We start from the raw sequence: 17,281 nt of genomic DNA on the forward strand, positions 1-17,281 counted from the left end.
TAGCTTTACAAAAAAAAAAAAAACTTGTTATCCGTCGTCTCTGATGTGTCGGACACACACCTGACAACTCACCTGCCATAATAACTGACTACTGACCGACATTAAATTCATTACATTCATCAATCAATACCTTTATTAAGAACCTTGTTCAGCAATAGGTTATTTCAAGAAAACATGTTAAATGTAATGGATATAAAGCTGTTCATGTCCTTCGTTTCACATTGTTTTGCGTTCGTTAAGATTGCTATGAGCGCTCCGAAGACGTTCAATGACACTCGTGGCGGGAGAAGGGTTAGAGACTCCGACTATGCAGTCAACAGCTTGCCCGCTATCGGACTCTGATCTGTCCACATACCCTTAGTATGAGTATAGCTTCGGAGTTGAGATACGTATGACCGAATAATTATAGTCTTATTATTAATATTATTGCTCTTAATAAATTTTTTAATTTATTCTTAATATTATTGCTTTTGTTCTATTCCGAGATTGTAGTTATGGTTTTTATTTATTTCTGGTATACTACCTATATGATATTAATGAATGTAATATGGATGCAAAATCTGAAGTAAATGAAATAAATAAAAATAAATAAATAAAATAGTCTGATATTACAAATCGAAGCAATGATTTGTATTTAAAAAAAATACTTTAATAAATATTTAACATGTCGCGTATAACATGTAATGCGTTATTGTATATTTGTAATTAAAGGTGTGTTTGATTTGTTATTAACATAAACAGTTCGATGTTTTTTATTGAACTTCAATTAAGTTTATTCCATTCAAATTGCTGAAATAGTTCTTTTTTTTTAAATTTTTATTCTAAATTTTAAACTTTAAATGGCTACCTTGTGAAGTTGTAAAATGTCGCCTAAGCCAAATAGCCTTTCACCCCTCAATATGCTCATATTAATCACAATTAAACATTTAGCTCTTTTTATTGCTTAGATGGGTGGATGAGCTCACAGCCCGCCTAGTGTTAAGTGGTTAGTGGAGCACATAGACATCTACAACGTAAATGCCCACCCACCTTGAGATATAAGTTCTAAGGTCTCAAGTATAGTTACAACGGCTGCCCCACCCTCCAAGTCAAAACGCATTACTGCTTCAACGCAGAAATAGGCAGGGTGGTGGTACCTACCCGTGCGGACACACAAGAGGTCCTACCACCAGTAAAACCGGTGCTGTTGCTGAGACTTGCAGCTATTGAGACTGCGGGCTTCCACTTAAGAGCAGATAAACTTTAGACTTACATGCAAGGAGATTTAAAACAACTGCAACAAATTAACGTAGCCATCTTTCGCGCGTCTAAATTCAAAATAAATCGATACGAAAAATCACAGATAATTGATTAAATTTGTAACCGATACAAAATAACAACGAATGATTACGGCTTAGCTCTGTATAAATATCAGTTAATCGGCGTAAACACCGAGGCAACCGCGGCTGCGTCGATAAACGCACCGCCCCACTCACCCGCTCCAATATGCGTCGCTCCTTACATATTTATACGTTCGTTCTAATCTACTCGAGTGAATTACTTGGACAATCTACTTTATATCGCCGCTCTGAGGACTTATGTTTTTATTAAACTCTTCATTTTGGTCTTTTCTTTTTATCGATGGCCGAGTGTCGTGTCGATGCGTGTTTATAATTTAAATCGTTTGCTTCTCGAGATACGGAATCTGTTTGGTATTATGCTTTTTATGTAAATTGTATGCTCGTTATAAGAAATGCTGTCGCACTTGACATTCAGTTAGCATTTTAGTTATTATTTTTCGTTGCCATTTCAACTTGCTTCCTCGTCTGCCGGAGTATTAGTAATAGTTGTGATAGCTATCATACTATAGAAGATATTTAGCATAACCCTAAATTGAATTATCATTTTTGAAGGTTTGCATTTATCATATTTCTCAACAACAATATCGGACCGTGGGTCTACCGAGTAAAATTCTTCTTCATTGCCCAAACTCTTATGATTGAAACTTGTTGATTGAAGGTCATGCCTTTGTTCTGTTATGGAAGATATATGAGCTCACCTGATTATAAGTGTCTTCCTCCGCTTGTTATCAACATCACGGCTAGGCTTCGACCATAGACTATCTTTGATAAGCCTCGTTTAAAGATGTTTTTTTTTATTGCTTAGATGGGTGATCGAGCTCACTGCCCATCTAGCGTTAAGTGGTTACTGGAGCCCATAGACATCTACAACGTAAATGCGCCACCCACCTTGAGATATAAGTTCTAAGGTCTCAAGTATAGTCACAACGGCTGCCCCACCCTTCAAACCGAAACGCATTACTGCTTCATGGCAGAAACAGGCAAGGTCGTGGTACCTACCCGTGCGGACTCCGAAGAGGTCCTACCACCAATAAAGAGGTGCTACCACCAGTAAGTTTCATTACTGATATTAATAGAACGGGAATCAATGATATTTAAAATCGCAGTGTTCAAGTAAGTGATAACGATGAACTTCATAACGATCACGAGGTATACCGAGTTAAATAGACCACGTTGATGACGGTATCAGAGCATGCTGTGACGGTTTTGCTAAAACACTGGAATTCCTAATAATGTTAACAGCACACCCCTTCTTCTTCTTGCTTCGGTTTCCTCAATACTGAGGGTCGTGACCACCTCCTCGCAACAAAATCATTCCAGATCATTCCACGCCATTTGCTTCTATCTGCCGCCGAGTGTAGAGCATCGTGAACTGTGATGTTGAGGGTAGTGCGGATCTGGTCAGTCCAACGTGTCGGACTTCTTCCTCGTGGTCTTTTACCGTCCACCTTGCCAGAAACCATTAACTTCTCCAAAGCTGCCGTAAGCACGCCCCTAGAGAAAGTCAAATACCTTGTACAAAGAAGACCAGCTCAATGCAAAAAAAGGGTGCGTGTACTTATGTACGCGCGTAAGAAGTTATACTTTATTTTTAGTTATTTTTTATTTATTTAAATTTTAATCAATTTGAAAGAAAAAAAACGTTTAAACAACATCCTCAAATACGCATATTGGACATCCCTTTTTTTGACATCGTATAAATTCGGTAATTCTCGGTACGGTTCGGAAAGTTCATCTGCGGCTATATTCAGACTCGCCAAGTTACGTCGGTCGTATTGTAATGAGCGATTTAGTGGGCAACTTCATTCTGTTAATTTTGTGTCACGGTGCGCGCGCATCGTAAAATTTCACTCTCGTCAATTTTTCATAACGCGCCTAAAGAAGTATAACTTCAAAAATGGTTTTTAAATTTACCTATTCGACTATAGTTCTTTTTAATGTATAGACGTGTACATAAACTGTATATATAAAATAGAAATGTAATAGTTTTTATTAAAACTAAAACTTTCTCTTTACATAATGAGTTGGGCATCGGTCGCGTTGACGAAATCAGTGCAGTCCACAGACGCAGCCTTTTCATTGCGTAACTAACATTGCTTGCTCAATGCATATGTAGGTACGTGTGGAAAGTGGATACATTACAAAACCGTTCTTGTAAATTTTACAGTACAAACGTATGTGTAATGTTCAACATACATAAGTCCAATGTATTATCAAAATGTAAAAATATTACTTTAAAATTTTTATTCACAACTTACCTGAGACTGCATTTTAGTATTTACCGAAATTTCCTTTTAGATGCAAAAGATCCTTTTAGATGGAAAAGTCAATATTGAGATTCATAGGTATTGTGAATTATCTCTGTGTCTATACTTTAAAAAAAAAAACAGTTCAATGATTTGAGAAAACACATTAAAATTATTAGTGACGTTACCCTTACACACTAGATTTTTCAATGCATATAATAATAATAATAATAATTTATTTATTAACCTTGAAAACATTTACACATAACAGTTTGCTAAAAACTCTCCACACTAGGCACTGCCTGTCTCGTGGAGGGTTTTTTTACAGGAGTATCTTAAAACTAGTAATAATGGTGCTGAATATACGAGTAAAACAAAATAGTTAAGCGAATATTATACATACATATATATATATATGTTGGCACACGTCAGGGATGGCTGAGCGGTTGTTTCCGTCATCACTCGTATTCGATTGAACTCAGTTTATAAAAAGTCAATAAAACCTTTTGAATAATAATTATTGAAACTTAACACACACAACATGTTACAATGACAGGATAAACCGAAAGTTTCGTTGCACATACCGACAGACCGACTGACTGACTGACTGACTGACTGACAGAGACTCACTGACTGAGACGGACGGAATGACTGTCTGACACGGAATGCCACGACTCTTTTTTTTTTTTTTCCTACCTAAGCTGATAGCCCTAGGGGCTATTTCAGCGTAACCCTAACTTTAGTAGGTGAGCTCACGGGGCTCAAACCTGATGACGTTGCTAGCACGAACCCTAGCAAGAGCCGTGCTTCGCAGAATCTACCACCGGATCGGAAACGCGACCCACTGAGAAGATCCGGCGAGAAACTCAGTGGGCTGTGTCTGAGAGTTAATTTACTCGTCGAGCCCTTCGTCGCAAGCGACGGGTTCGACGAGAACGGTGACCGGTGCTTGAAGTACCTAAAAGCACCGTTAGTGGATCGGGAGGATCCGAGATGACGTGTTTTGGGCGACGTCGACTGCTTTCCATTCTGTCCGCAGGATCGGGAATGTAGTTACCGGCGGCCACGATGAGAGGGTTCTCGTGTCGTGCCGCTTTATCGAAGTGGCGCATCGACGCCGACTGTAGATACTTACTGATGGACTCTAAGTCCAGGTCGTCATGGAGGTCGACGTTCCTGACGAACCACGGGGTCCACGTACCGCCATTTTATACGGTGGCGTTACGGAGTCTACCCTTCATTTTGTGATATTTATCAAAACAACATTTCATCATTTAAAATAATAATCAAAACCACCGTCTTAATATTACTAAAAGTCGTTATCCACGACAACTAAAAGTCGTTATCCACGACATATATATAAAAGAAACTGATAAGTACTAAGGGCACTCTTATACCAGGCCATAGAATCTTTAAAAAAAAGCAATCGTGTAATATCAAGTCAAACCTCGCTCTATTGTTCGAAATAACAAAAAGAAATTGTATCGATTCTTCCGTCTCGTGAACGAATAAATTAAATCCGGTGCGAGCAACGAAAGTATTTCCTTGAGAGCTTTACATAAAACTTAGATGTATGAAGTAAGAGAAACGTACCGAAAATTCAAACCATTTACGTATAGGAGGATGTCTTGAAATCTTAAAGCGAAACACCGAAGTGGTCGTAAGTAAAAAGAGACTCGGCAACCAAAATGTATACAAAAATAAACGGCAAAGGTTTTACGGAGTGAAATCTACGTGGAAATATCAACGCGGCTCGTGCTCTGATGACGAGTGCCTAGGGGTGAGCTGTGGTTATTGAAACAGTCGATATCAATGTGTTTTGTCAGGGTCGATGTTTTAAAACTGATAAAGATTTATCAAAAACTATTGATTGCTACTCAACAATTACGGTACTAATTCGATTTCTATGGTTCTGCCATACGTATGTTCTGATTACTTTGTGTATAAATTGCTTATTAACTAAAACACAGCCTCCCTAGACATCTTCCGGATCCTTCTAGTGTTTCTAGTAGCACTGTTCGATGACTGACACCTACCCCACAGAAACGGCCGTATCTCGCTTGATCTCCGTGCGACATGAATCCGATCTGAAAGTTAGCGCTGGGGCATTTAATAGCAAACCCCACCTCTCCCAACAGACCCAGTGAAGCTGCCTCCAAGCCACAAGCAAAGCCAACATCCCACAAAAATGATCATAAAACAAATTCGAAAGTCTATGAAGAACGATTAGACACGATAATCAATCAGTTAGTGAGCACTAGTAATATCTTTATAGATGACATCGGGCTTCTTAGTTGCGTGTTATAACATCATTTTCGTAGCTTAATCTATTTTAGTTATTGTCTAGACATCGCTAATCAACATTGTAAGACTAGCTAGCTAATTGCTTCAATACAAAGAAACAACACTGTATTAACGATCTCTATGATAGAACTCGTATTGTAATTGATCGACTTAAAATATACTTGAGAAACTATATCATCATTATATAGATATATAAGTATGTTACCTTATTCGTGTGACTGAGTCGACGTGATCTGATTTATTAGTTTGATACAACGCCCGTGATATAGCCTTTGCACATACAAATTACAAGAAACACAATGATCATCAGCTTATATATGAATTTGGTTTAAAGTTTAAAAATGATTTCATCAGTCTGATGATTTTATTTTTACATACTAAAATGGCAGACGAACTTACGATCCACCCAATAAATAGGCTAACTTAACCCTAAAGCCTTAGGACACTAAAAAGTGAATTCCACTGCTCACCTTAACATATAATAAATATCAGCAAACCCCTGTGCTCTTTTCGTGAAATTGATCGATTTAAATCTATCTGATTTCCCATCACTAGAACGTTGAGTTTTCCGTTGTTGCTTTTTTCCCATTTACGAGTTTCACGGCGACCGTTGCCTGAAACTTACACGTACCCGGAATATAAATGTTGTATATCACCATCTCTCTCATACTTAGACTAACTGACGCTTTTCATCTTTCTCTGGCCACAAATAAAAATGTGAAGCCACCTCAACGTTCAGATAGAAATTGCAATATCCATTTTCTTGTTTCACACCAAACGCGTCCTTATCCTGTTCAAATAAATCTCAAATTTCGCAGAGTTCTATACGATTTAAGGCCATTTAAGTGTGCGGGAGCAAAATGTTGTCTTTTTCGAACCAGTTGCAGTTAAAGTCCTCTATCTCTGTTTTCGGTCCGCTGTGGCCCTGGTGTATCTAAAATCATCTGGAGCAAGTAAAGCGATTACTTCACCACGACTGCGAAAATGTGCTAACTTATTAATTATGTCTTTTAGATCGCAGATTTACTTAGCGATACGCATATTTTTGAATCTTAGGGTTCATTTTTTTAGGAGATCTCATCTAAGAAAAGTGTAAGCAAATCTTACATCCTTCAGGGAATATACACATTTCTGTTATTTATACTTCTATACTTTATATTATAAAGAGGAAAGATTTGTTTGTTTGTTTGTATTGAATAGGCTTCGAAACTACTGAGCCGATTTGAAAAATTCTTTCACTGCTTGGAAGTTACTCTACTCCAGAGTTATAATCTTTTTTGAAAAAAAATAGGGATCCTTACTAAAACTCCAATAAAGTAACCCAAGCTATAAAAAATTACCTAAAATATTCTTTACATCGCATGCCCTGCGAAAATTATTGATGATAGAATAAAATAATGTACTGCGACTTTATAGAACACATTATTAATTACAAAAAGTGTCGCAACAGCATATGTCTAACTATTATAGTTATCCCGCAATAAGTGTTCTTTTATTTTTAAAAATAAAACAATGTCAAATATCGTTAAAATTTTTCTTAAAGATCCAAGCGGATCCGGATCGGGTCGCTTGTCGTCTAATAAACATTTAGCCATAATACTGAAATACTTACTTTATTTGTTTTACATTTGATATTGAAGTCTTAACCTATCATATAAGCCAACGTTGGTCACAGGCAGTAAAATATTGATGTCGATTACCACATAGCATCGTGGTATCAGATCCTTAAGCTATGCCACCTAATATCAAATAAAATCCGCATTCAAATTGCTAAAGCGTAACCAAAAAGTCAACTCAAAATAGTGCATATCACTGCGTGCGGGCATCCAAGAATGTCGGGACATCGTCCTGAGACCGGTTCCCGACTTCGCATCTCCAGTTTCGTATAAGCTGCTAAACAGTAAGTATATACAATGAGTACCATTATCCTGTTCAATTGATGCGATAAATGTGGCTCAGTTGTTCAGGAATGACAAGTGTTTTTGCCGCGTGATTATCTTTGACGTTTGCAAGTGCGTTAATGAATGGAAGTGCTGTACCGCTAATGACGATTCATAATCTTTGTAAAGATTTTAGTATTTTAACGTTTCTAGCTTAGTTCGTTTCGTTAGACCAAATAGTATAAGTACAATATATTAATACGTGAAGCAAAAACTTTGTATCCCTTTTTACGAAAATTGCGTGGACGGAGGAATATGAAATTTTCCACACTTATAGAGAATGTAGAGAAGAAGTGCACAGTGCTAATATTTTTTTAAAATAATGCATAAAAGATACATTAAATCAATAAAGAAAACATTACACATGTATTTGACGCACACACGCATGCATACTATTTATTGTCTAACTTTTGTTCTGGACGTCTGTTGTCAAATTGAGAATAGATTAAATATTGTTTGTCTTTATTAATATTTTTTTATAATGTAGCCTTGGTGAAATTTGTGATTATAGAAGTATAAAATACAATCATAATAGTGCACAAACTTACAATTCCAATTAATTATAGTCGAATTTTGACTACTGCGGGACCTCTAGTAAGTACAAAAATGCGTTTAATATAACCGGCTATAAATATTTTACTATTAAAAGTATATTTTTTTAGATATTCTTATTAATAGACAAAATAACAATATAACAGATAAACAATACACTAAGTAAAAAAAAAAAAATTTTAAAAAAATATATGTAAGTTTTAAGTTGTGTGCTTTTTTAATTAAGGCAATCATTGCACTCACAAACACGACAATACTCCTTCTATTCAAACATTAAACAAATATAAACTGAACAGAAACAAACAAAAAAAACTTGTAAGCAAAAGAAAATTTAAGTTCAGCCTAACAAAGAATAACATTTGACACACCGCCGCCCACTCTACACAGGTGAACGTGAAGTTAATGCAACCCCCGTAAATTAACTGGTATTGATCTTCGGAGTTGACTATTGTGGTTTGCGTGTGTGAATTATGTAGTCTAGTAAGGAACGCCTGCGGTACTGATAATTGATTTAACGGTGCCTACTAGATTCAGATGCGATGCAACTACATATTATGTTAATTACCTTTATCGATGTGTGCACTAGATCGTGCTTAGATTAATCCAGGCCGTATCTTGGTGTATTTATATGAATCTAATGATATATTAACCGGTGGTGGACCCTTTGAGCTCTTACAGAAAGATATCACCGCCCTACTACTATTGAGACTAGGGTCTTATGAGTGGGTGGCATCTTTCACGTCATCTGATGATGTCTGTGGGCTTTAATAATCAATGAACAGATAGCCTTAAGCTCGTTCACTGACCCATGCAATAAAATGCATATATTAAACTTAAATCGCACTAACGCCAATTAAAAGATAAGCGCGGTTACAAACGCTCCGAACTCCGAACAACGTTTTCAAAATGATGTTACCTGTTCGACTACATATTGTCCTTTGTTTCTTATTTATTGCTTAGGAGGGTGTGGACGAGCTCACGGCCCGCCTGGTGATAAGTGGTTACCGGAGCCCATAGACATCTACAACGTAAATGTCGCCACCTATCTTGAGATATAATTTCTAGTCTCAGTATAGTTACAACGGCTGCCCCACCCTTCAAACCGAAACGCATTACAGTTTCACGGCAGAAATAGGCAGGGCGGTGGTACCTACCCGTGTGGACTCACAACAGGTCCTACTACCGGTAATTACGCAAATTATAATTTTCCAGGTTTGATTTTTATTACACGGGGTTCATCTCCTTCACCGTGGAAGTCAATCGTGAAGATATCTTATGTACGTATGTATTTTATTATAAAAATTGGTACCCGCCTGAGATTCGAACACCGGTGCATCGCTCAACATGAATGTACCGGACGTCTTATCCTTTAGGCCACGACGACTTCAAACTTACTTGTGCGGACTCACAAGAATTCCTACCATCCTACCAAAAATAGAAATGAGTATATAATTTTTAATAATTTATGTTAGGGGTTGTGAATGATTAACATGAAATAATGCACATTGAGGCTTTTGACCTCTCGCTTTCATAGTGCTAAGGTTGGTCGATAATGAGACCATCCTACTACATATTCCTTCTTCTACCTATCTTTAAAATATCAATCACCATTTTCAAACTCATTTTGATTATCTTTGAGTATTTATCAGAAAACTATTTATTTAATGGTGAGTAAAATAATATTTAAAATAACATAATGCCAGCATTCGAATTGTATACAAACGCAGAATATTAATTACAATATATACTTACGGTTCGTATAAATATTTCACTTTTACACGAAATTCCAAAATTGTTATTATATTATGTGAGATTTTGTCCCATCGCTCGTTAAATAGGGCAAGTATCGTCGCATACAAGCGTTAGGTTTTAACCTCCCGCCGGGTTGTTTTGCTGACCGATACCACTCCGTTCGCTAATACCTACTTTCCATATAAACGAGAGCTAAGCACATTTGCGTGATCACTATATCGAATGTTAGGCTTTGCCGCACCTACCTGGTGGTTAACTGGTGGTAGGACCTCTTGTGAGTCCGCACGGGTAGGTATTACCGCCCTGTCTAGTTTTGCCGTGAAGCAGTAAGGCGTTTCGGATTGAAGGGTGGGGCAGCCGTTGTAACTATACTGAGACCTTAGAACTTATATCTCAAAGCGTGTGGCGCATTTACGTTGTAGATGTCTATGGGCTCCAGTAACCACTTAACACCAGGTGGGCTGTGAAATCGTCCACACATCTAAGCAATAAAAAAAAAAACCTACCTCGAGCCGTTGGTCTGAAGAAGTCAGGCACTATCGTCGTGTTATCTCTTTGTACCATAAAGCAGTCGTGCGTTCCGGTTTGAACAACTACAATTTTATTAATACTTCAACCTTATGTTTCAAGGCGGATGGTAGCATTTATGTTGTTATATCTATGAGGTCCGCTAACCATTTTAATCCAAGTGAGATGTTAGAGTTCACGCCAAAAAACAAACGAAGCGTTGGATTTAATTAAGCACTTCTGTTTCTGGTGGTACTAATTCTAAGTTCTTCTGGCAATAATGGCTGGTTTATGGTCTCGTTGGTTTAGTGATCAGTAACTCTGAATCCTGTAGAACGTTATTTCTTTATTTGGCACTCGCGGTCTAGATGATTTTGTCTTGTCATATTTGTATGCATTTCCAACACCTATAGCATAGTTGAAAATCCCTGCTTTGGGTCACTGCACAATAATAAATAATCTGACATGATACTGTTACGCTCTTAATACAAGAACTTTCCATATTTTTAGACCTTAATAAAAAAACAGTATATGACCGCATTGATTATGCCTGAGCATATCTTCATTAGTGTAATCGAATTAGCCTGGACGCGGTATTGTGGGATGGTGGCTTCACGTGCTCTGAAACACCGATGTGAACATTAGTGTTAGAGTAAACAATGTATGATAACTTTAGAGCATATATAGAAACAACACAGACAACAAAGAACGTTACTGATGTTTTATATTGTAATTAACACTTACCTTAACATTTACATCGTGGTGTTATTTTAAAAGAAAAAGCATTTGAAAAAGATTTGAAGCCAGAAGTTTTTTTTTTCTATTGTTCACGCTTCAATTTGAAAACATGGTGTGAACTAAATTTCAGTATGTCGCCTTTATAATTAAGCAAAGAAGGCGTCAGAAGACGGAGGGTTGCGCTGAGAATGTTCTCAGACCTCATTTCCATGCAAATGAAGGTATACTTGTTATACTGAAGCCTGTAGATAGACGCAATAACTTCTATGTGATTAACGATCGTTTTAACATTGTAAAAGGATTTTGTACTATACACAACTAAGCAATTGTAACTTTGTTTACTAGTTCATAATGTAAGAGTTCACGCGTTATCCTATTTAATCGAAACTTTTATATGGTTATTGTATTCAAGGGTGGGTTTTGACCGTACTATTAACTTTGATGTCATACGATTAATTTTAACAAATGTGTTATTCACTTTTCTTCCTGATAATCTAAAGGAATCGAGAATAGGTTTCACTGATTTTAAAACTTAACATGTAAGAAAGAAACCAGGTGATGCGTTTTAATTTTAACAGTATCTTAACTGTTTGCGAAGTGGTGCTATAAATATTTTTAGATTATCTAAACCACGGTTGGATGAACAATTATTTACAGAAAGCTAAATCTAATTAGGAAATCTAATTAAATTAAACGTATTTCACTATACCACTATATTTTATAACTAATATCACTGAGCAATCATAACAAATATTTTATTCAATAATTGTCTTTACGTTCGTTTTCAATATCATCAATCAATTGTAAAATGCCCATTTTAAATTTTCTTTTTTCTTTCGATGTAAAATCTTTGATATCGGAAAGAATACTCTTGAAGAATTGTAAATCCTCGCTCTCCTCGTCAGTAGGCCTTTCTTCTTTTTCTTGCTTAACTTCCTCAGTACTATTAATTATTCCAATTGGCATGTAGTGTTGTGTTTTTTCGCCTATTTGTGAATCTTCTATTACTTCAGATTTTATATCTATCTCTTCGGCTTCTATGTTTGAATCATTCGACGTATCATTATCGTGAACGTCAATGAAATACGAACAGTCCGTTTCTGATTTATCTAACTGCGATCTAGAATATAACAAAACTTATATTTTAAACAGCATGTATGTCTTTTTAATGTATATTCATTGATTGCTAATTATAGCTTATAACGGTCAAAATGTAAATAAATAAAAAATACCCTCTTCTTCTTATAAACGGATCCAAGAATTGTAGGTAGGCACTTAAATAATATTTTTTGCATGTGTCGCTTGTTTGAATTTTATTTTTGTATCGATTGTAAGAAGACCGGATTCCTTTCCATTTCAATTTTAGCTCCTCAACTGTAATAATAGAACCAAAGAAGATGAAATTATTCTTGTGTTTAAAATCATATCAAGAAACAAGATTCTTATATGCATTAGTAAGTTACTTTATTTGAGTACGGTATAAATTAAAAATATTAAAGTGGCCACTAGTTTCTTCAATTTAATTTTTATTGTATGTAGGAATAGAAACGGATTTTTATTATTGAAGACTAATTTGAGGAGGGTCATAATTGAAACTAGTTTTACGGTTTAATTTCGCGTTTAGTATTTTCATATAAATATTTTTTAACACTACGTTTTTCGTGATCACGGGCTACTAAAGAATTATTCGTTGACATTCGAATACTGTACTAAGTAACGTCTCTTTTTTTAAAAAACAAAGAATTCTTGATTTTCTTTCTTTCATTTCTTTTAATTCAGAAAGAACTACTATTATCTTAAGGTCTGGTGTAATCGGGGGCGTGAGATTCCTCCTCCTAATTCGGGAGGAAATCCGTGTGGAAGAAATTATATATCAAGATAGGTGGCACCATTTACGTTGTAGATGATTTGACTTGCGGTTTCATCTTCACGATGAGAGGATCAGAAGTGTTAAATAAACATCAACCGTCTTCTCTATTTAGGGTTAAAGTGTTTTTCATTTATGAAAGAAAGGGCTAAATTTGTTTTTTTTTTTCAGAATACACTATGTATTTGGTACTTAATCGGTCCATCTTTCTTATTATTATTATTTGGTACTTAAATATTAACTTGTTTATTACCAGTACATTCCTCATTCAGTTCTGTTCTCACGTGTTCACGAATTTCTTGCCATGATTTTTCAACACTGTGAGTTCTGTATCCGTCCTTAGAGCGGTCGTATATATCTGGATACTTTTCAACCAGCTTCACAAACTTCTTCATTAATTTTTTATCGTCCTTTAGGTTCATAAACATGCTTCTAAAAATAAGTGGTTCCAATTAATAAGTAAATATTTTAAACGAAAGCCAAAAAAATTTTTCAAATGTTTGTTTGTTGTTATAAATCGTTTTCAAAGTATAGAAACGTCCTTAGGTCAATGGGTTCGACGCTAATTGCTCTATTATCTAGTGATGCAACTGTACCTGGGTTCTAATCCTACGAGAATTCAACAACAACGAACGACTTCTATTCCGGTAAAGTTAAAATCGTATAATAAAAATAAAACCCGTAAATTTATTAATTATATTGACAATTAGTGGTGGTAGAATATTTCATTAGCCACTGGTTGGTGTGTATTTCTGCATCTAATCGTTTTAAAAGTTTTGGACAGCCGTGACGAATTGATTTAGTTTTCGATCTCGTGTGTCGGGTCAGGTGACGACATTCACGCTGCGATCTTTCATTGACTGCACTGTGCTTAGTGTGAGTTTTTTTACGTTCTCGATAGCGTAAAAGTTAACTCATATTTGTATGGAGTTTGAATGTTTGCCGCTAGGGGCGCTGTTCCAATTGCATACAAGCTTGAGTTAACTTTTACGCTATCGAGAACCTTATTCTTTTTTTGTGTTCCTATTCTAGTGACCTCTAGGAGTTATTCTAGATTCGACGAGCTAGTAGGTGAGCTCACGGGGCTCAAACCTAACGACGTTGTTTACACGAACCCTAGCAAGAGCCGTGCTCCGCAGAAACTACCACCGGATCGGAAACGCGACCCACTGAGAAGATCCGGCGAGAAACTCAGTGGGCTGTGTCTGTGGGTTAATTTACTCGCCGAGCCCTTCGTCGCAAGCGACGGGTTCGACGAGAACGATGACCGGAGAACATTAAAAAAGGCGCACAAAGCACACTGAATAGAATAAGTGTTCCGTGAGCACATCCGTCCATCTAGACCGGCGGCTCTCAACCACTGTATCTCGACACATTTGAACCTAGCAAACTCCTGTCAAGTGTGACGCGAGATGCGCAAATACGACATTTTTAATCTAAGGTGATCCGGCGGAATTGTATGTCTGGATTACACGAGGTTAACGTACCAGAGCTTACTAAATGTTAACTGTACAAATACGTCTAATACATTGGTGATGTAAGCTTCAATAAATTTATCTATACCTACCTTCACTTCAGCTATGAAAAATTTTAGTACAAGTAAGTATGTACATATATAATAGGGTGTATAATAGTTATATATTATAATTTTAAGTAAATACGTAAATATGTCGTAAATTTGTAAAGAGTATCCTATACCTTTTTCATTCAGTGACCTACCTACGGTGAGTAGAAGGTTGAGAGCCGCTGGATCTAAACCAATAAAAATTCTATTACATAGTATATAGCTTCGAAGAATGTTTTTACTTATTTATGCATGTATTATACAATACATAAACAATTGTCTGTCTTATCATCTGCAGACGCGTCCTAAAAATAGTCATTACAATATTAATTCTAAAATATTATTCATAGAAAAAAAAGCACTTGATCTTTCCAGATAACACTTCAACAATTCAATACCATAAAAAAAATCGCTTGCCGCTTTTTTATTGCCCTTATTGACAAATGGCCATACGACTCACATGATTGTGAGTTGTTATCGTCGCCCGTGGACGTCAGCAATGCCAAGGGCACAGCTAAGCCGCAGCGAAACGCGAACGCACTTCGCTCGTGACATCGACAGCAATTGTACCACGCAACGCGCTCTTCAGCATGGTGACGTCACATATTATTTGCTTCTTCGAATTTCATTCTCAATAATTAAGTCTCGCAAATTAAATATAAGATAAAAGTTTTAAACTCACACCAAAATACATCTGCAAGCGAGAGGTTAAACGGTCGACAAACAATATGAAGCTCCACGCTTCTACGCAACACAACACAACTGAATATGAATCCCGAACACCGAACGCTACATAGTTCTTTCGCCTTCACACAACGGCGTGTCTGTTAGAACGAGATAAATGTGTGAGTTAGAGCGAGTGCGGCAACAACGCGATGTTGCCAAGCCGTTCCCCACAACACAAACTGTGGCGCGGCGTGTCACGTGTATTACAACACTCCGCTCTGATTATTTTGAAATCTATTTCGATAAGTTAAGATTGTATTTCTAATGTAAATATCTAATACCACGGATTGCGAGCATTATTTTGACATGTCAACTATTACGCTTTTTAAGAATAAATGTTACATTACACTTAGTGATGTATGGCAGTGCGGCTAATGAAAATTAGAAATTTACGCAATTCAATTAGTCGCTCCAACAGACACGGACAGGGTTGAAGTCCGTTTCCCAAACCCAAGTCACACCGGCGCGCCGCGTTAATAACACGACATCTGCCGAAGCACGTGGCTCGAACACCTTTTGTCTACCGGCCTGCTCAAACAGTTTTTATTGTTATTAATAAAAGTATTTATAGACTGACATAGTCCTATATTTAATCCTACTTTGCTACGGGCTGACTTTATGCCCTTATATGGTGACCTAAATGATAATCGGTTAACAAAAAGGTAAAGTACACAGTAATGGACTGTAAATTACTTGATACTTCTAGTATATTATTATTATATATAGAACTTGGTTCTCATTTTACAGCCTCAACCGCTAATTGATATTGAGCGAATATACTGGTGCCTAGGCACTTAATACATCATTCTCCCATAAGCTTTAACTCAGATATACCTTCATAATATGAATTCTCTACAATATCATCATTGTACCTAACAACAATTTAACGCATTACTATCACGTGATCTGCTTGTTATATAAGTATACAAGTTTTTCAAAATGTAAATGTGACCTCCAAATGTCCATCAATATCTTGCATATTATGCACATGTAAATGATTCAGTGTAAGATAGCACAGCTGTTCAAACAGATGACGGTTTCATCAAAATACTTTAAGTTCTATAAGACTATTTTACCATTTCTCGAGGTAGGTAACTATGAATTTTGGGTATAATTTTCTAAAATTTGAGATGCGTTTGTTGTGATCGCGGGAACAAAAGTTTTTTCCCGCTTTTTACAAATATGTAACTAAACTCGAAACAAATTTCTCGGACGATTTCATGTTTATTTACAATCATTGTTTTTTTTATTTTTTTATTACTTAGATGGGTGGACGAGCTCACAGCCCACCTGGTGTGAAGTGGTTACTGGACCCCATAGACATCCACAACGTAAATGCGCCACCCACCTTGAGATATATAAGTTCTAAGGTCTCACGTATAGTTACAACGGCTGCCCCACCCTTCAAACCGAAACGCATTACTGCTGCACGGCAGAAATAGACAGGGTGGTGGTACCCACCCGCGCGGACTTACAAGAGGTCCTACCACCAGTAATTACGCAAATTATAATTTTGCGGGTTTCATTTTTATTACACGATGTTATTCCTTCACCGTGGAAATCAATCGTGAACATTTGTTGAGTACGTATTTCATTAGAAAAATTGGTACCCGCCTGAGATTCGAACATCGGTGCATCGCTCAATACGAATGCACCGGACGTCTTATCCGTTAGGCCACGACGACTTCAAAAAAACAAAAAATATACGTTCTAAGGTGTCAGTATGGCTACAACGGCTGCCCTAC

General features: G+C 36.6%; 1 protein-coding gene across 3 annotated transcripts; it reads right to left on the reverse strand.

Annotated features, from left to right (window-relative positions):
- Window positions 1-12,117: 12,117 nt before the first annotated feature.
- On the reverse strand, window positions 12,118-15,650 carry LOC114239826 (uncharacterized). Of its 3 annotated transcripts, XM_089729970.1 has the most exons (5): window positions 15,493-15,620; window positions 14,946-14,998; window positions 13,500-13,680; window positions 12,612-12,753; window positions 12,118-12,499 (listed from the first exon to the last, which is right to left on the reverse strand). In XM_089729970.1, the coding sequence occupies exons 3-5, from the start codon at window positions 13,672-13,674 to the stop codon at window positions 12,139-12,141; spliced, it is 678 nt and encodes a 225-aa protein (XP_089586096.1). In that variant the 5' UTR covers window positions 13,675-13,680; window positions 14,946-14,998; window positions 15,493-15,620; the 3' UTR covers window positions 12,118-12,138. The 3 variants fall into 3 exon arrangements, with proteins under 3 accessions (XP_089586096.1, XP_028026032.2, XP_028026035.2); XM_028170231.2 differs by lacking the exon at window positions 14,946-14,998 and having other exon boundaries at window positions 13,500-13,678; window positions 15,493-15,650; XM_028170234.2 differs by lacking the exon at window positions 14,946-14,998 and having other exon boundaries at window positions 13,500-13,675.
- Window positions 15,651-17,281: the final 1,631 nt, after the last annotated feature.

The sequence above is a fragment of the Bombyx mandarina genome, chromosome 09, assembly GCF_030267445.1.
Source record: "Bombyx mandarina strain Sakado chromosome 09, ASM3026744v2".
Classification (NCBI taxonomy): domain Eukaryota; kingdom Metazoa; phylum Arthropoda; class Insecta; order Lepidoptera; family Bombycidae; genus Bombyx; species Bombyx mandarina.